The 26,520-nt window shown below is 37.5% G+C and overlaps 2 protein-coding genes across 12 annotated transcripts in view; one reads left to right on the top strand and one right to left on the bottom strand.

Annotated features, from left to right (window-relative positions):
• Positions 1–11,200, top strand: part of DCLK2 (doublecortin like kinase 2) — an 84,655-nt gene extending 73,455 nt beyond the window's left edge. For 2 of the 5 annotated variants that reach the window (XR_010651277.2, XR_010651276.2), the window contains 6 exons: positions 877–954; positions 1,928–2,024; positions 3,794–3,874; positions 5,012–5,128; positions 6,169–6,251; positions 9,805–9,942. Coding sequence is in view for 3 of the 5 variants with exons in the window: in XM_065836471.2 (XP_065692543.1) it covers positions 877–954; positions 1,928–2,024; positions 3,794–3,874; positions 5,012–5,128; positions 9,805–10,017 (586 nt within the window). In the remaining 2 variants the exon portion in view is untranslated. Of the gene's footprint in view, positions 1–876; positions 955–1,927; positions 2,025–3,793; positions 3,875–5,011; positions 5,129–6,168; positions 6,252–7,023; positions 7,103–9,804 lie in introns of all 5 variants that reach the window. The other 3 variants (XM_065836471.2, XM_065836470.2, XM_065836472.2) reach the window with 2 other exon arrangements.
• Positions 11,201–16,724: 5,524 nt separating this feature from the next.
• Positions 16,725–26,520, bottom strand: part of LRBA (LPS responsive beige-like anchor protein) — a 409,424-nt gene continuing 399,628 nt past the window's right edge. For all 7 annotated transcript variants that reach the window (XM_071807989.1, XM_071807991.1, XM_071807990.1 and 4 more), the window contains 2 exons: positions 20,641–20,792; positions 16,725–18,255 (listed from right to left, as the gene is read on the bottom strand). In XM_071807989.1, the coding sequence (XP_071664090.1) occupies positions 18,165–18,255; positions 20,641–20,792 (243 nt within the window). In that variant the 3' untranslated portion in view covers positions 16,725–18,164. The remainder of the gene's footprint in view (positions 18,256–20,640; positions 20,793–26,520) is intronic.

The raw sequence follows: 26,520 nt of genomic DNA, 5'->3' as shown, positions 1-26,520 counted from the left end.
GAGCAGGTCTAATTAGATCATATTGATTCAAGTGACCTTGTTTGGGTGACACATGCTATTTATTTGGTAGCTGTTGGTTTAACTAAACAACCCAATTTTTCTGTATTTAATGGGTAGTTACATAAATACAAAATAATTGTGTAAAATGGTCATGTCAACTTTCCTTTTATATACCTCCATTCCATCCTAGCTGAATCTTGTCTTAGCTGTGACAATTGTGAATTTGGTCTTCCTAATGGAGGGAGGGTCGTTGTATTGTTTCAAGCATTGTGCAGTGCATTTGTTATTTTGAGAAATATTTCAGAGCTGCAGTGAGCTCAAATGTCAAAGGGCACTTCATCTGCGTGTTTTAGATTTTGACAGACTGAATTTACTCTACAGAAAAAAAAGACCTCTTTTTGACCTCTAGTGTTTCAATTTCTGTGCTTTAAAAGAAAGGTGCAGTTCTTTTTCCTTGTGCTACTCACTCATGTAAGAGACTGGAGAATTGGTATCTTGCTTGTTGCTTAGCAACACATGGTAATGTTAGAGATAGCTACTCCAATATGGGGACGAAAAAGCACATCCTTGTCTTTTGTCATTAGGAATTCTGGATTGAGAAACCTTGATAGTGAATTGAATCTGAGTATATTCACAAGATCCTGGAGAGCCTTGAGGCTTATGAAAAAAAAAAAAAAAGTGATATTATCACAGTTTCTTAAAGACTACGAATGACACTGAGTAAAATGATGCTTAGGTACAAAATACTTTTCCATATCATCAGCAAGTAACTTAGAACAGACTCACAATATATATGCATGTAAATCTAATTGATTGTTTGACTGGAATGTTTTGGTTTTTTAATCCACCACAAGTAACACAGTCTTTTTTTCTCAGTTATGGCTTAAAGGTGGATATTTGGGCTGCAGGTGTGATCACATACATACTGTTATGTGGATTTCCGCCTTTTCGCAGGTAAGCATCCCTGTATGTCAAAGGGAAAAATAGTAAAGGACCAAGTTCTTCCTGAGCAAGACACATTTCATTTACCTTTTTGTTCCCTTTTAAAAAATTGTTTTCACTTGTCCTAGTTGTCAGTTTTTTTGGGGATCCATTTTGCTTATCTCTTTTTCTAAGGGAGCAACTGGTTTACCTCTGTGTGTAGTAATATGGTGGTGTGATAGCACAGTTTCTATTCCTTTTGTCTGCCAGGTATATCCCAGTTCAATGAACGTGTATGCTTTGCCCTCTAGTGTTTCTATTTGGACACAACAGCTTTACTGGTTTGTAGTGTTGAGAGTGAAGGTTAATGGTACATTGAGTTGAGGGGAAGAATGTGCTTATGTTGCACTTTGAACCTTGTTAATCCTTTTTTTAATGTGTGTCATACGATTGATGGGGTTTGCAAACATGATCTGTCTTACTCAATGTCACAGTATGTATGAGTTCTACTAAAAATCAAACTGGGCATGCTTTGTGCCTCAGCATTTTTTTTTTGTCAAGGAATGAGAAGCAATAGCAGGTTTTAATAGTGAATTCTCCTCTTAACGTGTAAGTTATTCATGCAGTCTGTTTTTCCATCTTTACAGCAAAACACTTACTTAGTTTTTAATTAAAATCACCAGACTGAATATTTTGCAAAGAATACAATATAAGCAATTGTCCATGGAAAAAATATCGTTTAGTTTAGGTATCTGGGTTTTCCATGTGGTTAGTTCATGTTTGAAAATGTTTTGAAAGATGTATTATATAAACAAATGGTAATTGCTTTGAATAGAGTTGGGGGTTTGCACATTTATAGTATTATAGATATGCATATATATTATTTTTTATAGTATTATAGTTGATATAACATCATCATTTCTGTTCCATCCCCAAATCAAGTTAAAAACTCATGTGACAAACTGACTCTTTTCTCCTGATCTTTTTCATTACTGCTGTTTTACAGTGAAAACAACCTTCAGGAAGACCTTTTTGATCAGATACTTGTTGGGAAGCTGGAATTTCCTTCTCCCTACTGGGATAACATCACTGATTCAGCAAAGGTACTGATACATTTTCCAACCTGAAATAGTGTTTCTTGCAAGCCACTGGAGAGACTGCGCTCTCTTGGAAAGGCAAAATAGGAAATTCAGAAGAGACTCTTGCCCACTCTTCCAGCTGCTGTGCTTTTTTAGTCAGTTAGCTTAACAGTGCGAACATCACAGACTATTCAGTTTACTTAATGATGGATTTTTATAGTAGGTTCAGCACTTCAGCTGTAAAGTGTGTGTCTCTCTGAATTTTCCCTCTTTTAACTAACTCTTTTCGAAAAGAAAAATTACTGGTATGTGGACTGAATGCAATTGACATCATTTATTAGAACTTTTCAAGAGTTGCATCCAGCTTGATTTGCCACTGTTAGTAGTTCTTGTGTTATTATTGCCATTCATCTTTAAAATAGTTGAGTCTGGACGATAAAGGTTCCAAATTCTAAGCCCCACTTCTCAAGTTAATTCAGTGATGTGCTTTGAATGATATCTGAGGCCTCTAATTCGCAAGTGGAGATTATTTCTTATGCAGGCAATGAGGAATTGCATTTTTTTTCCGTATTTCCCAATGGCTGTTTATCCATTTGCCAACGTTCCCCAGCTCCAGTCATCCTATACTCTTCCAGACTTGCATTATGAACAAGCAGGGTCCTCAGTCTTGGTACTAAAGGTGACCCCTTTCACTTCAGACTTACACAGACTAAATAACTCGGCTGGTTGTGAACCTCTCAGGTATGTTACGTCCTGCTTGAAGAAACTATTTCCCGAAACTGGAGTTATGAACAATTCCCTTGAAATGGTCTTGATGAGAATGTGAAGGCTGACAATTTGGAGGCTATAAAAGGGTATTTGAGGGGGAAGTTGGCTCCAAGTACATTAATTTGTTCATTTAGGAGGGCAACATATTTGTCTTGATAGGCTTGTAGAATCAGGAATTACACCAGTAAAACGACTTGCTAGTTGCATAAGAAGAAACCTGAATGAATAAACAACCGAAAAAAGTTGGTTTGGAATTTGGGGGTTTTTAATTGTATTTTACTGACTGCTTTGCATCAATGAGCTCTTAAGGGTTTATTGTATCTGTAGGCAGCATAGTCACAGAAGTATTTGATAAAGCTAAAGACATCTGCTCTAGTGCCTGTAAAAGACTATGAACACCACAATACTAAATCTTCTGGGGATTAAACACATACTTAGTAGAATTAAGCATTTTTCTTTTTCTGTCTGCTTCGTCCTATACCAGGTGAACCTTTCCTGGTGAAATGAGTTAAATGTCTTTTTTTATTCTGGAGCAACAGAGATAATAGTTTTCCAATAATTTCAGCAGTTTCTTGAATTGCAGATGCAGTTTCTTGCCTCTGATTTGTGCTCTTTATGTACTGTTACTCTACTGTTACTATGGGAATGTACACTGCCCACAGGGGTTCTCATCTGTCCCAGGTTTCTTTTCATTCTGGTCCTCTGCATGAACATATAGAAAACGAACTGGATCATTATAGCTGATTTTTTGAACATTTCCTTTCATCTGGTTTCAAAACACTCAGTGAAACATACATACAGCTGTCTAGCATACTCTTTAAACCTGAAGGGCAAAACTTTAGTTCCACGAAAGTCACACTGGTATCACTGGTTCTGGTGTCAGCATAAGCTGGGCTTTTTTCACCCAGGTAGTTATAAAACTGCACTGAGAAGAACTTGGTGCAAAAATATTTTCCATTGTAATGTCCTTCACCACTCTCCTCAAACTCTTCTCTTCTTTTCTTTTTTTTTTTTTATATGTACAGGAGTTAATTAGCCTGATGCTACATGTGAATACTGAAGCCCGATATACAGCAGCACAGATCCTAAGCCATCCCTGGGTGTCAGTGAGTAAATTACATTTTACTTGGCTCTCATTTGATATTAAATCTGTAAATCTAACCCTTAAAGTGTAGTTTTTGTAAGTAGCAATATACTTCTACTATGCCCATTTCCGTTTGTTGAACCACTAGTCCCGTTTCCACATAGAAGAGCAAGAGTGAATACTTTTCAGCAGCAGAACAGAGCAAAGGGTATCACTTCTTGACTGAGATTAGAAGGTGCTTAAAGATAACACGACAGGCAAATGTATGACTTGGGCATCTTCCTTTTGTTATTTCACATTCAGCGTAGAAAATGGTCAGCTCCAAAATGTGCGTGCAGAAGGACTGTTGTACATGTTGACATCTTACTTGCTGCAGTGCTACTTAAAGCACAATTTCCTGGGTTTTTTTAAGCACTTCAAGCTTCACAAGAGAAATAAAATCAGAAAATAAAACATAATTTAACACAGGCACTAAGTTGATGGCTGACAGGTCCTTCAACTTTTTGGACAGTAGTAATGGGGAACACCACAGTCCTTTGCTTATTGATTTAAAATCAGTTCACTAATAATAAATAGTAGTTTTACATGTACACAGTCAATGTTTATTTCCATACACATTTTGAAAGAGGGACTGAATATGATCTCTGGAGTTACCTGAAATGAGAGAAGGCAACTATAACGAGTGTGTCTATGCATAACAGCTCCTCTCAAATGTATTTACAGTACTACGTAATGTTTCCACACTTAGGACATGTTGGATTGTTTAAAATGCTAATTTAAAAGAACGCCAAATTAATTTTTTTAATTTTTTTTATTTTTAGCATGATTTCAAGCATGTTATTTTAACATGTTTGAATCAAACTTGTGGCTTATAATTGTGAGACAAATCAATGGACTGGAAGTATACAGCATCACATGGCAATTTAAGACATAGAAGTCCATACATAAAACAGTGGTTGCTGATCCTTTTTTCTGTAATTCCTCTTAACCCATTTGAACATGTAGCAGAGGGTATTCACATTTGGGCTGCCTGTCTGAACACTCAACTCGCGGTTAAAAGCAGGAAGTACCTCAGGATAATAGAAAACTTACTTACCTTTTTCTCAGTTACATTCATTGTTTTTTCCCTAACTTGGATATTGTGTTTATTCATATACAGGATGATGCTTCCCAGGAGAATAATATGCAAGCTGAAGTAACAGGTAAACTGAAGCAGCACTTTAATAACACTCTGCCCAAGCAAAATAACACATCTGCTGGGGTTTCTGTCATCATGGTAAGAGAGTGAACATTTTTATACTTTGACATTATACTTTGCATATTTTCATAACAGTGCTCTATGAGCATGTGTCATGCAAGAATAGCAAAAGCAAAGCTAGAATAGTCTCTAATTCTAGTCTTTATTTGTGTATAGTGTGGATTGTCTCATCATCGCTTCAGAGCAACCAAGTCTATCACAGTGTGCTAGCTAAGCTATAAAAACAAGCTTTCAAACAGAAACATGTAAACACTAAGTAGTTGTATGTTCAATTGAAGCTTATTAATGATTTTAATTCTTTCATTATAAAAACTGTAATTTTTTTATCTTACTGACCACCTAGTTAGTTAAGTAGGCTCTTCCCATCCACCCAACCAAGTATTGCTTGATCTTGAATGTACTGTTGTTGCACACTATGCTGGTCAGGAAACCAGACCCCATTTCAGAATTTTTTTTGTAGTATAGAATGTTTATCACATTATTTTTGTCCCAATCTAAGCCCTGCTATGTTTTTTATGTTCCCTAATGGGGAAGTCACAAAGGAACCCTGATGACCCATGGCTGAACTTACTTAAACAGTAATTCCAGAAGCCAGATGTGTGAATCATGGCAGCAGAAATTGAGTTTGCTGTTATCAGTGCTCAGAATTGCACTTGGAATTGACTATGCAACTGCAGTAGAGATTGATCTGCAGTCCTGTTCTTGGTGTGGTCCATTCTTGTCCAATGCAAGGATGGACACTGCACACAAAGAGAATCTTCAGTTACTAGAAGCTTTTATTTTTCTTCTATGATAGTAACATAGCAGTGATCCCCACCCTCCCGTTAGTACTCTCCAAGTCCAGCCCACTTACCTTAACAACTAATTGTTTTAATCATCTGAAAGTAGGTAAACTTAAATAATGTTTCTGCATACATACGCGCTTTTGCAAACACATTTATGTGTATTAACTAGGCCCAAGGTTTAAATGTAGGAAAAGTGGTAACATAAAAATAAAAATGAGAGAAGTCAGAAAATGGATTTCAGGTTCATGCTGTTGTCTACATTTCATTTGACAGTTTGACTTGACAGTTTGAGAGGGACTTCAGAGCTTCATTCTTTATACTGTTGAGACTATGGATAAGCCTGAAGCTGAAAACTGGTATAAAATGCACTATATGTAATAAAAGCAATTTCAGTTCTAACTCTCAGCCCCTCTCCAACTTGCATGCCACTTAAGCCTATCTCAGGTCTCTGACACAGCATAGCTTCTGGCTTCTTATTGGTGTGGGTTTTTCCTTATTCTGTTGGCTGCTGACAGTCCTTCAGCCAGGGAAGTGCACCTCGTTAAAACCTTTATTTCCATTTTCCCTTTTCTTGCCTTATTTCCTTCTAACAGGTATGGAAGGACGTAAATGCATAATTATTTAGTTCTGAATGCAGCTCCAAGTTATTGCTGAATGGAAAATTAACTTCTTGCTCAAAACACTAATCTAATGAGGACTAAGCCCCGAATTTGTTATTCTTGCCCTGGTTTATCTAGAACAATGACATTTAGTTATTTTCATGTCAAGTTCTTCACTTACTTGTACTAGCACTCACTGCTTAAAACCACTCAGATTCAGATGAACACAGTATTGTAATTCTCATGTATTGCAGTACATTGCTTTATCAGTCCACCTGCATATTTAATGGAATCCCTTTTAGCATCACTTCATTCCAATATTGTCCTCTGGCCAAAGCAGATAATACCATCATGTGGCAGATAAGTAAAACTGCACATACCTGCTTCAGTATTCTTGCACAGGAGACTCTTTCTGCCCCTAAAGCATGTTGCTGTTAATTCATTACTGATTTTTTTTTTGTCAATTTAAAAATGTTCTGTAAATCTAAATTTGTTGCAATTGTGTTAGTTCTGCTTAAAGTAAGTCTAGTTTCTGTCCCTTGCTTCCTTCCTTTTTCCTCCTTTCCCAACGCCTGCATTGCTTTCCTCTGAGTAGGTCCAAGGCAATGGTACGTACTAACTGCGATGCTTTGTTCTGCTGCACAAAAAAAATACATGTTCTCCATTTGTAACAAGAAGAAAGGAGAAATAACTCAGCCAGTGTGAACAGGAAAGAGCTTTACAGCCACACAAAAACAGTAAAGGAAAATGTTTTGAACAGAAAAAAGTTTTCTGTATTAAGTGATGCATGTTTGAAGTATTCTAAGCTAACACTGATACAACTAGCTATTTTTTAGTTGCACAGACATACCTTGGTCTATTCCCCTGGAAGTAATTTTGTGCATGGGTGTATTGTACAATATCCAAAAGTAATTAGAAAAAGATGGGAATTCTATGAACACACACACACACACACACACACACACACACACACACACACAAGAAAAAAAACCGAAACCAAAACAAATGCACTGAAATAAGAATTGTTTCCATTTAAAATAAAAATTTTGATGATCACTTCAGCCTTTATCCTATCACAGAGCTAGTCAGAACGTAATCAGTTCTAAATTAATACAAACCATTCTTACTTAGCAACAGTAAAATTAAGCCTCCTCTTCAATCCTTAAAAAAATATAAATCCTAAATTTCATTTCATAGGTATGTAGTGCTATGTGCAAGCTCTAACAACTATCAGAGGCTGTTGTGAGGACAGCACAGGAGAAAAATCACCATCAACACGAACTGGAAGCATTTCCTTTCCCCTTTAAATAACCTGTCTTGCCACAGAAATAGCAAATACTTGTTTATTCACAACTCTTTCCAGCAAGCAAAATAGGAAATATGCAAGGCTGCCTGCACAGCAGCTACTTCGATAATGATAAAACTACTGCACATCATAGCTAATCTCAAAAGCCTAGACACGGTTCATCTAGTCATTTCCTTGCATGCTCTATTTTTAAAGTCAGTTGTTAGTAGCAGACAATTCATTCACATACTGTTGAATTTCCTCCTTGTACCTGTATGCACATAGGCTAATGTCCCTCAATTAAAAAGAACAACCAACCAACAACAACAAAAACCAAACAAACACAAACCCACTAACGATCAATGAGCCAACCAACCAAAAAACACCACAAAACCCAAAATCAAACCACTCTAAATTCAAAATACTTAACCTTTGCTTTTGGGAGCTTTTCTACTCAGCCTGGTATCATGTCTGCTCACTACCTCGCTTGCCCCAGCGCACAGCCCCATCATTACACAAACAGAACAGTTTCAGCAGGAAAGCCTGCATGTGACTGACTTCAGAACAACCCATCATCCATATACATGCAAATTCTAGAACTCCTCGATTTGAGAAATCAGCGATACAAGTCCAGGTCTCTTTGCCAAGTCAGGTAGAAGATAAATTTGAATTTTGGTTTCCCATAATGAAGTAAGTTTTCACTACCAAGCTATATGATTAATTTGGAGAAGAGAGGAAAAGTATCTTATTGCTGCTTTGTCCTTGATGACTTTGATGCGATAAAACACATTTGAAAAAAAAAAGACATGCTAAATTTAACTTGTATCAGAAAATTATTCCAGCATCTAAAACTACAAACTCCGCTAAGAATACATAAAATTGTCACATTAGAAAAGCAAATCCTCAAAACCAGAAATTGCTACAGAAAAGGCAGAGCACCTGACCTTACTTTACAATTAGCACATCTCAGCTTGAAATACTAAATTCCACATAACAGTGTCATATAATACTTACACATACATACGTAAGATGTGCCACAAAGGTGAGTTATGTATTTGTGCTCTGCTCCTCAGTTCCAGTGTCACACATTTGTGGATTACTGTAGAAAGCCCAAACTGTATATGACCAAAGTGTACCTTGCACCATTCTACATAACTAAATAAACTATGCAGAACATAATAACATAATCTCTATTACCACTGGTATTTTAAGATCTCCTACAATGTAAATAGTTAAGCCAAGAAGTATATGGATTTATCATGATGAGTATCAGCATTCAAACTGTGAAACAAGACCCATTATGCTCTCCTTCCAACACTCAGAAAGCAATTTTAACTTTTTTTTTTTTGACACATGAACTGCTAGATTTCCCTCTAAGTCACTTCAGACATTCCACTAACAATTAAACATTACACTGTGGTTTCATATAACTGGCAGTATCCTTCAGAGGGTGTGGAAGTTGTCTGCTTATGCTGACACCAGAACCAGTGATACCAGTGTGAGCAGAAATGATGCATTTTTGCCACTCTCAACAATAAGCTGATACGTGTCATCTTTAAGATAGAAAAAATCTTTAGGTTTTCATCTGTCATTTTTCAAAACCAGATAAATTTCTGTTTCATGTAGTTTGTTACAGAATATGCATTAAGTTTTTACTAAGTATCATGTGATTCCTCATGTGTGCAAAAACACAGGTACATAAATTTTGCTAATAGCTAATATGAAGAGTTCCTGCTATATCATAACCACTTATCATATTTTTCCATGTCAGACTTGCAAAACAATTTTAAATTCACACAGTCATGGCAAATACATATCTGGAAGATAAATTTTCTCAAGTCAGCACCACAAAACATTACAATTAATTATACAATAATCCTAATGTTATTTCTCCTTTTTTCTGGCTCTAATGCATGCACTTAATGTGTCTTGTAGAGTGTTTTAACCCTGAAGTTATGACAGGGCTTTGATTTAACTGTTCTTTTCATATTTTGCCTTGGGTTTTTTTTGTTTGTTTGTTTTTAGAACACAGCTCTAGATAAAGAGAGTCAGATTTTCTGCAGCAAGCGCAGTCAGGACTCCGGTAGAGCTGGAATGGAGACAATTACTGCTGCAGCTGACGATCCTTGTGTGGCTGGGTCCAAGACCCTCTTCCCTGCTGCTTCTGAGCCACTCCAATCCCCCACGCTCCCCGCCTCAGTGTCTCCTGAGTTTTCTGGGGATCAACCTGGTGCGTAGGACTGATGGAACCAAATCCGACCGAAGCTCCCTGCACTCTCGCCACAATTCTCATTTCATGTGACAGTTTGCTTTCAGTTGGCATGCACCCTCTCGTGGTGAGCCCGAGGCGGGCTCTGTCGTGGGAGACTGATTTTGTAATAGTGGCCAAGTAAAGGTGTGTTTTGAGTGCTCTTTGCCCTTGAGAATAGCAGTAGAGGAAAGATTCTGGCAGTTCTGGTTATCTGTGTTAGTTTAATTCACTGCATCTCACACAGCCTTGAGCTCTAAATAGACTAACTTATCATGTAGCTAACCATATTTTTATATACGCAGTGAGAGGTGAACAGTTACCTGGCCTCACCTCTACAGGCAGGCCCCTTTCTGTTCTGCTTGTGAGAATTCTCAGAAAAGCAAGAGAGGAAGACAAGGGAAACAAACTTATATTCACCTGTTCTGATGCCTCTGTTTTTAGCAAAGTTTCTACTAAACTAGAAGAAGCAAATTTTCACAAAAAATTTTTAGTGGACTAACTGTAAAATATCGTGAAACAAACACTGGAGATAGAGGGAGGACGGTCTTCTTTTTTTTGGCGTCGGGTTTGTTATTGGACTTGCAGGCTGCAGGGTAGTGTTTAGATAATATGAATTTAAATAGAGTGAATTGGGATGTAAACATGAGCACTGGACATTTATTTGTAATGAAGATCGGAGGCAAGAAAGTATTTTGGTCAAGCCATTTTCTATCCTAACCACAAGTGTCCCATCCATACCTTTCTCGAGGGTCAGACTACCTATTAGATAAAATGACTTTGGACCTGTGAACGAAAGCCTGCTGCATGTTATCTAAGCTGGGATGGATGGAGCAGTTCCTAGTTCTAGAGTGCGCTGATAGAGCAGCTACTACGAATAACCACCATGAATAGCTGTCAAGAGGTTTGTCAGTGCTATTCCCCCCTCTACACCTGGTGCAGGCACTGGAAACAGGGACTGGGGACAAGATATCCTTAATCTGTAGTCACAGATAGATGAGGTTTTATCTTTACCATAATGCTTAGTTCAATATAGGATGTATTCAGCTTGTTCTTTTCCTTTGCTTGTTCTTACGAATTGGTCATAGTTCATTTTCTTTCTTAGCTATACTTTCTAATAGAATTGTAAACGAAAGACCTGCAATAAACTTTCTTCATTTAAAAAAAAAAAAAGTCATTTGTTTGAGAACTCAGTTATTTTGTCAGTGAAAATCTCATTCTCTCTGGAGAGACTAAACAGATAGTTAGGTACCTACCAAAAACATTTCAAAAAGTTAATTTGAGGGTTTCCCATAACATTGTCATTGATTCCTATGGAAGACATGGATAATACATGACTGAACATAAGTGCTTTACCTTTTGAAGAGGCAATTAAAGAGTAAGAAGTGCCAATTGATAACTTATGGTTACACCTGAAAGATATTGTCATGGTTTAATGCCGGCTAGCAATCAAACCACAATAGCTGCTCTCTCACTGCCCCCCAAAATCACCTTGGGAAAGTTGTGGAGAGAATTGAAAGGGACTTGTGGACTGAGATAAAAAACTGTTTAATGAAATAACAAAATAATACTAATATAATACTATTACTTCTGCTACGATATATAAAATAAAATACAAAATAAGTGATACTCAGTGTAATTCCTCACAAACTCCATCTGCACTGAGTAGCCAGTCCTGCGAAGAGAGAGAGAGCACCCTGGTCCTGAACAGCCGATCCTGGGGGAAGAGGGATAAGAGGTCAAAAAAGGCAGAAAGGCCCAGAAGCCACTGCAGAAGGGCAAGAGGCCAAACTAAGAGAACTCCCAAACGGAGCTGAACTGGAACGGGTCTAATGAGCCAGAAAACCCAATTCCCATGAAATACAAAGCATGACACTAATGGCATGGAATATTGTCATTGATCAGCCTGGATGTCAGTCAGGTCTGTCCCATCTATGTCCCGCTTCCCAGCTGCCTCACACCTGCAGGCAGAAAGCCCACAAAGACCTCAGTCTCCCAGACAATGGCTAAGATACCAGTAAGTTACATTCTCTTCATTCCAACAAAAACAAACAAACAAACAAACAAACAAACAAAAAACCAAAACAAAAACCAAACAAACAACAACAACAAAAAAACCAAACAAAAACCAACAAACAAAACCACTGAAAAGTTACTTAAAGAAAACATTAACAGGGTCATATCTTGTTAATGTGAAATTAAATCCAAGCAGTGACTGTGCTATAGCTACAAAAAATAAGAGTTCCTAACTGCATGAAGAAAATTAACTCAATTTCAATTAAACCAGCACATACGTACAACATCTTGGCCAAGGAAAAAAAAAATAAAAAGGTACTTTTTTAAGCTATCAATAAAAAGGTTGGGCTAGCTCAAGACCAAAAGACCTGAATTATAACCAGTCATTGTGTATTAACTTTGTTGGAGTTCACCGGAGTAAGTGTACAAACCTTCATATAAAATAATGTACATTTATATTTTGGGACAGTGCAAAAATATTAAGATAACACTCTAACCTTACTCAGAACAGAAACTAAGGGGAGTCCATTAGGAGCCATGCAAATGTAATTCTTCAACCAAGCTAAAGAATCTATGTGTAATTTCAGATGAATGGGGGTAACCAGCCACCTATGGCAAGGAAAGGGAGCCCCCAACAGAGGACACGAGACCACCGAACTGGGAGATTAATAAAGAGGAACACAGTGATGAACATTGGTTTGAGTTCTGTTTTTTCTAAGAGGATGGCTGTTCAGCTGTGCAAGGCATAGATGTTTATTTTACAAAGACAAAACTGACAGGTATCTATCTCTACTAATTCAAGTTGTGTTTCACAAAACCTCATGCATACATAAAAGAAAATATGATAATCTGCCTGGTAAATAGCTGCCAGTTCAAAACTTAATAACTTGTCTCACTGGGAAGAAGAGTTAAGACATAAATACCCAGAATTCATCTCATCTCCATAAGTTCATGACTGATCAACCTCTAAACATTCTTAGACAAATATTCACAGAGAAAAGGCAGTTGATAGACTACGCCAAAACAGCTGTTTAAAAATAGTAATGACAGCTGGAAAAGTCAATCCTGTGGCCAGCTTAATCAGATAGAAACATGAGATATCTGGACAAGTTCTTAACTCCATGTATGACATCAGGAAAGTTACATCACCACTCCATGCCTTAATTTAGTTCCACAAATGTCAAACCTATGAGCGCATAGGTGACATGTTTGTGCTGTGCAGGGTATCACAGTTTAATACAAAGATATGTTGGTTAACACTAAAACACTTAATGAAGGCTCCTAAGTATTATGTCTGGTTTGTTATCTATCACACTTCCATTTAATCCTCTCTCTCTAGAACCATCAGTTGCCGGAAGAAGTCAAAAGCAGACATGAAATTGTAAAACAGAACCATGGTATCTGCTATAAAGGAAAAGAAACTACTATAGACACTGTAATCTCAAGTTATACCTTCGTAAAACAGGACTGTCTCCTCTTCTGTTTCATAAAAGTAGCTGAAACTCATGTACCATTTTGCTAGATTAAATGCCATTTTTTTCAAATACTCAATAGCAACAGCACAACTGCTACCATGCCAAGAATTTTTTAAAAAAGTTTTCTAAAGTATTTTTTAAAATCCCCAGTCTTTTTAGCTCCTTTGAATGTGAGTAGTTGTCCATTGATCCCAGTGGAGCCATTTCTTGTAGGTCTAGGTTTAGAAATCCCAGAAATGAATCGTCCTGTGGTGTCCATCAGCATAACACTGCGGTCACTAAGATTCCCATCAAAATTACCCTTACAGACAATTACCCCCATATTCTTGGACTTATTAATGTATTTTGACAATTACTGTAATTAAGGTAGATTAACTTTTATGTTATTTTCATCAAGTATTGGCTCATGCATACAGCTAGTCATTCAGAATATTTACATAGGTGAGTAAATCTTACTTTGGACTACTTAAGTAAGCCAAGAGCTCCTGGTTTTAGATGCTGATATAGTTCTCTCCGCCATCTCACAGAATAATTAAGGAAGGGAAGACAGGAGGAAGCAATGACTAAAATTAACAGACTGTAGCGTAATTTAGCCCAAATTAAATGAATATATATACTTAAAAAATTAAATATAAGTATTCATTATATATGTAAGTTACCAGAAAGCATTTGAAACCTACTTGTTACTCCCAATTTTCCATTTATTTCTTCCTGCCTTTTTTTTTTCAATATGAAACAAACTAAAACCAAACACAGGCTTTTCTGCTATAGTAGAGTGCGTCCCATGCACTGAACATAGGAAAACACACCTTTGGTCTCTATGAGGAGACTCTCATTTTCCTGATCTACCTGTCATAAAAAGCAATTAGCTAGGAAGCATTAACTTGATATACCACTGCCTCTGCACTCACCAAAAAAGGGTTCAAATTCCAGTTCACAGAATGGGTTTTGATCATCTTGGGCTAAAACAAAAGGTTTATGCAGCAAGCAGGAAATTTTAATTTTAAAAGTCTCATTTAAGCCTGGGTTTCCTGTGTTTCTCCACCGCAGCCCTCCCCACCCCAGTAGTCACTGGTCTAGTTATTACAGATTAATAGGATAAATTTACTGAAGTGTTTATTCACTTTCATATTAATATTTATCAATTATCTTTGATTTTAAAAGTTTGAAAATGGGAAATGATATTTAACATTTACTCATTGTTTCATTCAAGCTACATTCAAACAGCAACTGGAAAGCAACAGCAACTATCCAAATGCTGGTTAAGTAAAACTGATTTTTTTTAAGATTTTTTAAGATTAAAAAAATGCAAGCAGGAACACCAAAATCATGCCAACTTCTGAGAGCACTTGTGAAAACCAGCTACCCCTGTAGCATGGGAGTATTAAACTCTCCCTTTCCTAGTAAATAACAGCCTCCAGCAACAGAACGTCTGTTTACTGTGCAGTTCATCCTGGTATCAGATCTGCTCTTCTGGACGTTTATTCTGCCAAATGCTAAATCAGCAGAGCTGCAATCTTCAGCAGAAACAAAGTGCTGCAGATGGGTGGAGAAGTAACTGAGACTACGCCAGGACCAGAAACAATAATAAACACACATGCCTTGCATAAGGGACGCCTTCCAGGCGTAGAGGCTTTTTGGTAACACACTACACAACACAGCCAAGAATAGAAGAAACATTCTCAAATCATCACTGCATACGCTTACCTTTGCTTGCAGAAACACCACACAAACTTCCTGCAGAGAAACCACCGCTCTGATCACACAATCATATCTTGCAAGACCTGATAGCATTTACATCAGCCATTTTCGCAAACTTAGAAGGGATTTCAAGCTACTTGGGCCAGGTCTTTCCCCACAAACCAAACCTGCAGCACGGCTGCTGACCAGCCTTGCTCTCAGCAGCAGCAAATGCTGCTTCCCAAAGCACCTGCCATGAACTGCAGGAAACAGCATGTCTGATGGAACTTACCAGAACAGAAGAAAGCCCAGAGCATCATGTAGGAAAACACTGTTCATAAATGCTTCCTCTGAATTTTGAGGAAATGGAGGACTCAGCTCCCTCTATTCAGGAATATTCTGCAAATAACAGCTAGCTGAGCCCAGCTGCAAGTTAATGCCTAGCACCTGTTGATTAAAGCTGTTCAGGCAGCGGACCTGACACAGGTGCTGTTCCAACAGACTCACAAATACCTGAATAGTTTGAAATTTAACCCTTTTTTTTTGCCACCTCATCACAAGCAGCATGACATGGGCTAGTCCGGCCAAAGCTGAGATCCCAAGAGCACGTCTGCTCGTGCAGCGCAGTGCCTGGGGTAGGTTTTGGGGCTATTTCCTACTCACCAAAGCCAACAGCCAAGCTGTCCAGAAAGGGGGTGTCTTCACAGGCTTGCCCACGAAGCAAAAGGGGAAGAAGTCCTTTTCCATGGAGGGGCTGCAGGACCAAACATCATGCTGCACCACTGCTGCTGCTGCTTCCCCAGGGAGCTCTTCATGCCATCACCCAGCTGCCCGTCATCACCCGCTGTCTGGGTTCGGCACAGGATGGCATGACCAGTAAGGTCAAGCTTTCAGTTTGGGAAAGCATCTCATGATCAACAGGACCTTTTCTAAAACAAGCAATCTACCAGATCATCTCCACATGAAATATTTTGGCTCTAAGATCACAATTTATTTCTTCTATCAGTAATAAAGTGTTTCCTAAGGCAGCAGGAGATCATAAAGAGAAGACTTTCAGGATTTCCATTTGAGAAAACACACCTGGCCACAGCAACATTTCCTTTGTTATGTGTTTGTTTTTTCCTTCCACCCAGCCTAGGAAACCCACCTCTGGCTTGAGAAAAATGCGAATCACACTTCAAGAGCACAGCAATTTCCCTTCAAAATCTTCTGATAGAAGGGTATGAATGTTACTGAAGCATGAAGTACAAGTTTGCATTAAAAATGTTACTGCTTAATATACCGGGCACTTACCACAGACATTACAGCTATAGCCTTCGCTTAATCAGGTCCTCCTTCTGCTACACAAAACATAAAAATGTAACTCGACTGATAGCACTATAACCATATCAGTATAAAAATGTAGAGAACACAGAAAACTTAGTCACCACTGCATAAACACCAAGCATACTTTAAATGCATTGGTCACAGCACCTCTATTGTGAATATACATTGAATCACAAGAACCCGGCACTCCACTGATGCTCTCTGTTACAAATGTAATTTTATTTAATTTCTTCACTCAAACTGAATTTTCTCATTCCAAATCTTTACTGAAAGAAACAGCAGTTAAATGCTTAGAAAAACAGGAACTGCTCTAGTAGGCAGGTAGAGAAATGTATGTATCAATACAGATATGGAATGTAAATTTCAACTCATATAGATCACAACATATGAAGAAGATTTTTATGCAATACAGATTTACAAAACAATAACAGTTCTTTTCACAAATATTTTCACAGAATTCTGCACAGCAATCTTGTAGAAAAGTAGATTTGTGCAACACCAAAATAACTTATTGTTCCTTAGTATAAATTATTTTTCATTTCCTAAAAGAAAGAGGTAATTCAATATGACAGGGCAGGATCTGACTGGATTTGGTGATAGCAAAATATAAAAGATATTGAGCTATAGGCAGAAAAGGAACATGGCATGTGCTAAGTATTGCAGGGCTTAGTCCTGGGGAAAAAAGATAAAGTTGCCTGCAAGTCTGGTGCTTCTGCTGTTGTATTGAGGCTGCACATCAGCAAACAGCCACCTTTTCAGTACTTTCACAGTCAGCCAGCAGAAGTGTGCTTTGGTACTTGCACCGATTTAAAAATACATGCCTCTGTGGGTTTCTAATTTGAGTTTAAAGTCTGCAAATAGCCTTTCAGATTTTGAGGAACAATCCACATTTTGGTGTGCTTTTGAAGGAGATGCCAGTTAGAAGCTAGAAGGATTCACACTTGATGTAACACAAACTCCATTCCCGGTTTCTCTCTCCTAAGAGCACAAAACATACAACTAAAAAAGTAACTAATTGTCTAGGCCTAGAAACATGCTTGAATAGTAACATTGATGGAAATGATTTGCAAAGTTTAAAATTACATTAACCATAATTTAAATATTATGACTGATTCCCAGAAACTTCAGTGCTGATGTAGTACAATCGTTTGGAAAAGAATGAGAAACTGTAATATAGATAGCACAGATTAAAATTCCCCAAACATCATAATTCATTTCCATTATGTTAAAATCGTATATTCCTCAAGGCTATAGATAAAGCTTCAGAAGGAAAATTGGTTTCTTCATAACATAGCTAGAATGTGAAGTTCAACCATCCTTACTTTAGGTTTCTTTTACATACAGGGATCAAAATAGACTTCTCATTATGACTAAAAATATAGATTTTTTGACTACAGAACCCAGCAGCCATTTTTTTGCTTCTTTGCCCTTCCCCCAAAAAAGTCAAGCAAGGTCTACAAAAATAGCAATTAACTTTAAAAAATAGGTCGCTTCTTCCAGCAAATTTAAGTTACATTCAGATGTAATATAGCTATTTATAAGGAACAATGCTGTGGCAAGACACCAAGGGAAGCGTGCTGTGTTCAGTTGCCTTCTGACAACAGCTGCCCACATCAGTGCTAATCTTGGTCTCTCGAAGATCAGTATCTGGTTTGATACTCATGGTGCCAACGATTGAAATCATTGTAGAAAACCACTATGCTCCCAGATGCCATGCCAGTCATTATACACCTAAGGAAAGCACAATACCATATTCATTAGTAAACCACCTCACGTTCAGATATGTGAGTCAACACAATGAAGAGTTACGTCAATATAGGCACGAGAACCTGAGGCAACGATCAGCGTCCACCAAAGACAGCTGGAGCTGGAATTGCTCCATGTATCAGAAAAGTCAGGCTTCAAGGGCTCATCTTGGGCTTCCAAGGGCTCCAGCAAGCTGGATTCAACTAAACCCGCCATCTGCACCAGCTCTGACAGGAGGTTTATGGATCACAAAACACGCAAGACATCATGCAACAGTTTGTATGGTCGGCCTGACGCTACATTTGATAGTTAAACAACAGAATTATTTATCAGCATCACTGTCCTGCAAGGCCTCTTCAGATTTCCTGGGCTTATATATTGGCTTGCTTGGTTGGTTTTTGGGGGGTATGGGAGTGGGACGAAGCCCTGGTGCAGCAGCCAAGCAAAGGAAGGCTGGTAGAACTGCTCAGTTCAGTTTTGCCTTCCCCATTTGAACACACGATCTACCTGAAGGAATTGGATGTGGGCACAGGACTTCAGCTGGAAATGTTAATGTTTGCGTTTGGAAGCAATCTAAGAGCTTTGATTGTTTTGAAAGTTCCTGAAAGTAAATCACTGTAATTTCCCACTCAGGAAGTCTGTCTTTCTAAATTCCTGATTGTTGACCTACTACTAGAGATAATTCAGATCTGTTTGAAAAGTGATGACCCTGACACAGCACACAATTACAAGAGCTTCTGTATCGTCCTTTCTACTGTCTCATCTTAGAGTTTTATGAAAGTCAAAAGTATGAGGACATATAAAATTCCAGCATTTTAGGGAAAAAAGAATGAAAAAAAATATATATTTGGAGTAAAAAGCTGCTATTTCAATACAAAGACTAAGTATGAAATCATCAAAAGATTGCATTTTGATAACATCACACTCTTTCATTTCAATAGCACCATTTTGAGTGCTTTTGTATTACATTAAGACTTTTTAACACAGTCACTCAAACACATACATTCATGAATGCCAAATAAAGTATTCTGAGTAATTACCTGTAATTACTGAGTAATTACTCAGTCAAATACTATGAGTAAGTCTCTTCTGAGTTTCTGAGTCTTCAAACCCAAAGGAAATAGATTCCTAACTTGAGCACATGGATAAATTTATAATGTGTGTATTAAATTTCAATTTATTGACATGTGACAATTATGTGGACATGCCATTGACTACAGTTTAAAGATTCTCTAAATGGAAAATTTTATACATTTCAGGGGTCTAAAATTCAACAGCTGTAACTCCATTTTTTTAAATACTTTCAACATCAGGGGCTTTTTAATGGAAAACTGTTTCTTCCAAAATGCCTATAATCTTGAATAATGCTTAACACAAAGCTGAATGTTTGAGTGAAGTCCATAGATTTTTCTGGCTTGTTGCGGGGTTGTTGTTTTGGTTTGGTTTGGGTTTTAAGTTAATTTTATGTAAGTTTTAGAAGTGTACACTGAGTGAAAACGTTAAAACATTCAGTATGGATTTCAGTAAGAATTAATTTCAGTTCAGAATCTCAGCAATATGCTTTACTGCACAATGTAGACACTCCTAAGGGATTTAAAGAGCCAAACCTGCTTGAAAAACACACAGGAACTCCCCTAAATAAATATACCAAACCAAACAAAATTCTAGCCTGCAAGCTGAAAGTGTACAAATGAAATGGTAAACCTCCATCTTCTAAACAGATACTTCTGTAATAAAAACATGGAAGGACAGAAGTACAGCTGCATTGGAAAGTTTAATGTAAAAATGCAGTAAAAATATTAACTGATAGGCTTCAGTAGAAGGAATCTCCAATCTATAAAGCTTTATGTGGATAAAATAACTTTTCTAAAAATGAAAATTAATATTTGCTTTAGCAAAATACGGATGTGTAGAAGGAATCCTATTGCACAGCTATTCTAACTGTTCTATTTTTAACATGAAAGTCTGGGATCAGGACTGTGATTTGTATCGTAAGTGAAAGAAGAAACATGAAAAGCACATATGTAACCTCCCATGTGACCCACACTGTATATTGGCACAGGCCATTAACTGAACCTATCTTGAAAGCCTGCCAAACTTTAGATTTCTTGAATCTCTTTTCATTCCCCTAAGAGCTTAAATCCAAAAAAAGATGATCTGGCCTAAATCTCACATGTTAGAAAGAAATTTATGCAAGCACAGAATTCTCAATATAATCACCAGCATCTCATCCACAGAAAATCAAAATCAGAAAAAAGCAAAACAAACAAACAAACAAACCCAAAACAAAACAACAACAACAAACCACCACAATTTAATTGTAATTACATATTCTCTGAAATTCTTGTGAAGACCAGACTTTGCTCTAACCTTTGGTCATACGACAGGGCCATGGATCGGATTCCAGCATCACACCCCGGGTATGCAAAAAGCTGCTTGAGGTCCCACATCTGCCATACCATGACAACTCCATTGTCTCCACCTGTAAGCAGATACTGTCCATCTCGACTCAGCTGAATTGCCTAAGGGGAAATCACATGGATATTTGTCAGATAAATAGGTGTTGCTCTTATTTCGCCTCTTTTACTTTCATAAGAATTTTCCTATTGACAGCTGAATGTCTAGGGAGACTTGTTATCAATACAAGCTTGGGGAAGCAACATTATTGTTAGGTTATTCTACACAGCAACAGAAGTAACGTTATTATGCACAAGTCTCTTTAATACATTACATGTCACTAGTTAAGTTTTGCCTCACCTGTGATTTATTCTGTATTCCAAAGATCTAATAAGAGGTCAGCTAAATAAATTTACTCTTCTAATTAACTAGATTTACAAGATCCAGCAGCACTGGCATTAAAATAGAGTACCTGGCATTCCCCTAAGTATCTTAAATACTAGCCTAGCAGAAGCTATCCTCCTTTTCTCTCTGGCAAAGAGCTGAATGATGGAGGGAACTGAAATGTTATACAAATTACCAGAATTAATTTAGATCAGAATTTTAGATTCCTGTTCTGGATTAATAAGATAATGATCCACCTGTCTCAATAGGGACTGCGTTTCCTTTCACCATCTATCCTGAAACCTCCTGTCACAAGTTCAATGGTTTATAGCCTGATTTTGCATGCATCATAGGAACTAATGGCAAGTCTACATTTGAAATCTTTATTTGGGATCCAGATCACAGGGAAAGATTGGATATAATTTGTTTTCACAGCGAAGACTTCTTGAAAAAGGAGCCTTCAATCTATTTTGACATTTCTTGTGTGCTGTTGGAAAGAACAACGATACATACTGAGTATAGGGAAAAAACACAACTTTCCTCAGTCACCTGATGTCTGTACCAGATGATACTATCAGACATTAGGATGACTGGAAGTGTGAGAAATATTTCTTAAAGAGAGATTTTGCCAGGTTAAATAAGTCAAAATGTTGTTTAAGAGAACTGAACTTTAAATTTTATTAAAATAAGAGATACCACATGGGGTCAGACAGATCATGATCCATGTTGTATCACTAGAGATGCTGTGAGGTGGCCACTCTACAGTTCCTTCCCCTTGTGCTTCTCAGCACCCACAATCACTGGATCAGGAATATCAGGATGCACAGCTCTCTTTAGTATCCATTCTCTTTAGTATCCATTTATGGATGTGCTCCCCAAGATTTTCTTAATCTCTTTTTGGAGCCTGCTTATGCCTTCCAGGGTGAAAAAAAAAAAAAAAGGCAGAAGGCAGATGTTCATTACGAAGCAAAATAGTTCTATCTGGTTTGAAGTCATCCTACTAGTTTCAGTGAGTACCCCCATAAGTCACATACTCTGGGGTATCCTGAATCACACTTCTGCATACACCTCATTCGTTGCCTTCATCAATCAGCATCCCTCCTCAGAAAACATGAACAAAACTGCTTCCCAACACCTTGCTCCCAACAGCAGTCCCTGGAAGACCCCATTGCTGACTCTTCTCACAGCAATACCAAGATCTTAGAAATCGTTTCAGTAAGGGCCTTAGCAATCACTACTACAGTAGCCTGGTAGAGTATAAAACTTCTTCTGAAAGGGAGACCCTGTCCTGCTGCTGTGCAGAAAATAAACTTAAGCAGGTAGACAATACTAGATCCTCAATTTAGACCCTCATTCTCGAGCTATCTGGCAAAACAGAAGGGTTCATACAGTTTTCCAAAAAGCAACCAAACCAAAAAGCTGAATGAATTCTGCCATGTGAAATGACATTAGCACAAGCTAGCGGTGAGATCCAGACCATTAAAACTACAGTCTGGACCATTATTAATAACTTCTCTAAGCCCAAACCTTTTCCCATACTCTCTCCTCCTGTTTCCCGCTGCCTCTTCTCAGTTCTTTTTCTGACTTTTGCTCCCCAGCTTGACTGCTGCTTTTCCTTTTTCTGCTCTCTACTTTCATTTTTGTACGCAATACTCGGCACAGCAGCAGCCTATCATCCTCTTCATTTGAGCACACAGAACCATGACAAAAACTTTGCTATTTGTTTTCTGGATGATTTTCTGTTATCAAGAGGAAAATAAGGAACTACGAAGCACTATTACCTAGTATTAAACTCCTGATCCTACCTAATCCTTTGCTCCATTGCTCCTATTTCCAATTCCAATTTTTCTTTCACTCCTTTCTGCCTTGTCTTCTCCCAGTCTCTGACAAATTTCTGCATTCCCATCTCTACTTCTCTGTTCCTGTTGCTCTTGCAAACATCTCTTTAATCCTGTCCTTGGCTCCGTCCTCGATTCTGCTCTTCTTTCTCTTTGTCTTCCCCATCACCCTTTTCCCTTCCTCATCCAGGATCACCTCATCTCATTTCTTGCCATGGCATTTCTGTGTGCCTCACTCTAGGGGGTGATTGCTTGCAGGGGAAAACTCTGCATCCCTGGGCTACAGATGTTCAATACAGAATGCAGATGCTAAACCGTATCTACTGAATGCATTTACCCTGAGATTTGTGATTCAGCTAAATTTGGGCAGTTTTTCAACAAAATACACATCCTTCATGCCAGGACTAATTAGTGATAAACTTTAGTTTCCTGACTGAAGGCAGGCAGCCACAAAGCTTTTCAATAGAACAATGTAAGAATGGAGGACATTCAGAGCAATGTTCTATACACGTTCTACAAATACATTGATCCACTGTAACTAAAAACACTGTCACTGGAAGGCAAGGAAATTGCCTCAAGATGATAGTCTACAAGCAAAATTCCAGCTAAAAGAGTTAAATTTAGGAAACAGAAGAAAGAACTGAAGACCTATCTTGGAAACATTTCTCTCTGTGCTGAAGTCTGCAAGTATTTTGACATTTGCAATCCCTGCTTCTATATTTTTTCATTATGCAAAACTTGTAACATACTGTGATTTTAAATTCCCCAGGAAAAGGAAGCTGTCGGTGTTATACAGAATTTATACAGTGCATGCACCACAAAAATGGTAGAAACTAAAACACAAAAATGTTACATTCGGGCAACATTAAAGTGTTTATACAGGCTGCTGACAAGTCTAGAAACCAAAATATACAGTCTATGTAAGATACTGCTTTGTGAACAGCAATAATTGAAGTCAGACATACTGCACATCTGTATTTTTTGTATTGCTATCCTCTATCACTTTGATGCCAAATATAGCCTTTAAGAATTATATGAAGTGCAACAGGTACATTAAAATAGAGTTTCTCTAGGTGACTTTTATATTACCAATTTTTAGTGTTTACTGCAACAACTCCCAAGTAATCAGAATGAATCACATTGCTAAAATTTTATTTCACACAATAACTTTTAAATTAATGTAACTGAAATACAAGCATATACTGTGAACAAAATATTATAACACTGAAAAAAATAGATGATAAACCTGTTCCAAATGTGTTTTGAATTCTGATGACAACAAGTACATGTAAATTTAGAAACAATATAGCTGAATAGATATATTTTTTTTTCCAACCATATCTAACTATGGCAAATTGAATACTAACCAGGGTTAGAGTTGACTATTCTGAGCTGAAGATTCTACCGCAATCATAAATTGTTTCTGTGGTTGCTTCTACCAGCCTACAAAAACATGCTGAGCACCTCTCACAGCACAGCCTCAAGGAGCTTGAAAACTCATTTAGATTCTGTCTTAGAAGAGTATAGTAACTCTATAAGATAGAGGTAGAAAACAAACTGAGATAAGACTATGAAAATTATCTAGAACTTGCATGCACTGAAAGGATGATCATGAGATTTAACATACCACACACAATTATTAAAAAAATTATTCATTAGAAGCAAAGATCAATATTGAGTGGTTTTTTCTCTTTAGCAATGGCAGTCTCCTAAGGGTATTTTCAAATTGCAATGAAGACCGTGACAAATAATTATTTGCTACACTTATAAAATTCAGCTGATGAAAATCCATTAACCTTATGGTCACGGTTCACTTGAATTTTATACTTGAGGCTTTCACTGAAGAAATGCTATATTAAAAGGCAAATTAAAGCCATTAATCTTTAACTCTTCCACTACCTGCAAAATGCAGGGGGGGTTGTGATCTTTTAATTAAATAAAGTATAGGCTTTGAACCCTTACTAATACCTATGCAATTTTACTAAGTCATTGGCTTGTCATGAAGACAAGATGTTGATTTATTTATTTTTATCATTTATTAATAAATTTCTCAGTCACTTTCCTCTATATATATATATGTGTGTGTATATATATATATATATATATGAAGGAAGGAATGAATGGAAGAAAAAGGTCACCCTGTCAACATTTCAGTTTCAGGACATGCCCTTCAAGATTTAACAAATGAAAGGATGCTTTTACTCCCAAGTACTCCAACTGGTATAGAAGATGACATGAATCAATTTTACTGTTCTGTTTTTCCCCAGTGTAGTTTATCTACGATTCTGCTAGGTATGAAACTGAAACAACTCTGCAACTAATCTTTTTCACAACATGAGCTCCAGACTCTCAAATAATCCCCAAAGCACATGATTTCAGCAGTGTTCTAAAAGCTACATTTCTGACTTGTATTTCCTTGAAAAGTCTCAGAACTTTGCACAAATCCCTTTTAACATCTCAGATTTTTGAAGGGCAGTGCTTTGTAAAAAGGCAGAGCTGACATTGTGACAGCCCTGGCTTAACAGCAGCAGGAGTCTTGTAGGCACTTCCACATTTCAAAACAGACTCAGGAAAGGAAAATAAATTGGTTCCTCTGGGTGAAACAGCATACAGTCTTTGTTTAGGGTAAAATAACTTCCCTTCTCAGAACAAGCAGACTATTTAGACTTAAGTTATTCATTAAGATATCTAAACATTACAAGGTAGATGTACTGCAATATGCTTAAGCGCCACTGAGCAATACAGTATTTAAAACAACAACAGGTGGAAGGCATCGATTAGACTTTGAATTTCCCCAGAGCATCTGAAATTTTTATAGCAGTTTTCTAGCACATGAATACAAGAAGGAAAATCAGAATGGTGTTCCAAACATCACTACTGAAAATGGTGAGCTTCATCGATAACATTCTGAAATACAGGTCCCTAATGACAGAGGAAAATAGAAGCTAGAATTTTAGATTACAGATTCAACACTTGCAACCATAGGAAAATAGAAACTAGAATTTTACATTAGAGATTCAACACTTACAACCCCTTCCTTTCCATTTCTATCCTCCTTGAGAAAAAGCCAAAGAAAAGTGTTTGTCAGCACAGCCCATGGATAGGTACTATTCATTTTAAAGGCCCCTACTTTAATCATGCAGTTGCCACTTGCCATCTAGCATGATATAGTGCAGAAGCACTGCGAAAGACGGTGTAGATTGTTTAAGCATAAAGCCCAACTGGGACCACTGGGAGAGAAGGAAACCAAAACAAAACAAAATAAAACCAAACCTCTGTACATATGTAATTCTGGCCCACAGAGAGCAGAACTTTCATTGCCTCTAGCAATGCCCCTAAAGCTGAGGGTACTGACTGAAACACTACAGAAATTGTTTTAGCCGGCAAGGGATTTCTAGATATTTTACAGATTTGCTGGCCTAGCTGACAACATAATCACAACTGAAAGTGACAGATTATCAATATTATTATTATTGTAAAAAGAGAAAACACTGTGATATGTACTTGCTTTATGCAAAGAACTGGGATGAAGAGTAGCCTGAAAATCTCAAAAGCATTTGTACAAGCACAGCCAAAGGTATAGCTTCTGAGAATTGACGGAAGATTAAAAATTGAAGCAATAATCTATGGT

The sequence above is a fragment of the Patagioenas fasciata genome, chromosome 4, assembly GCF_037038585.1.
Source record: "Patagioenas fasciata isolate bPatFas1 chromosome 4, bPatFas1.hap1, whole genome shotgun sequence".
NCBI lineage: Eukaryota > Metazoa > Chordata > Aves > Columbiformes > Columbidae > Patagioenas > Patagioenas fasciata.
This window is presented reverse-complemented; position numbering and strand designations above follow the sequence as displayed.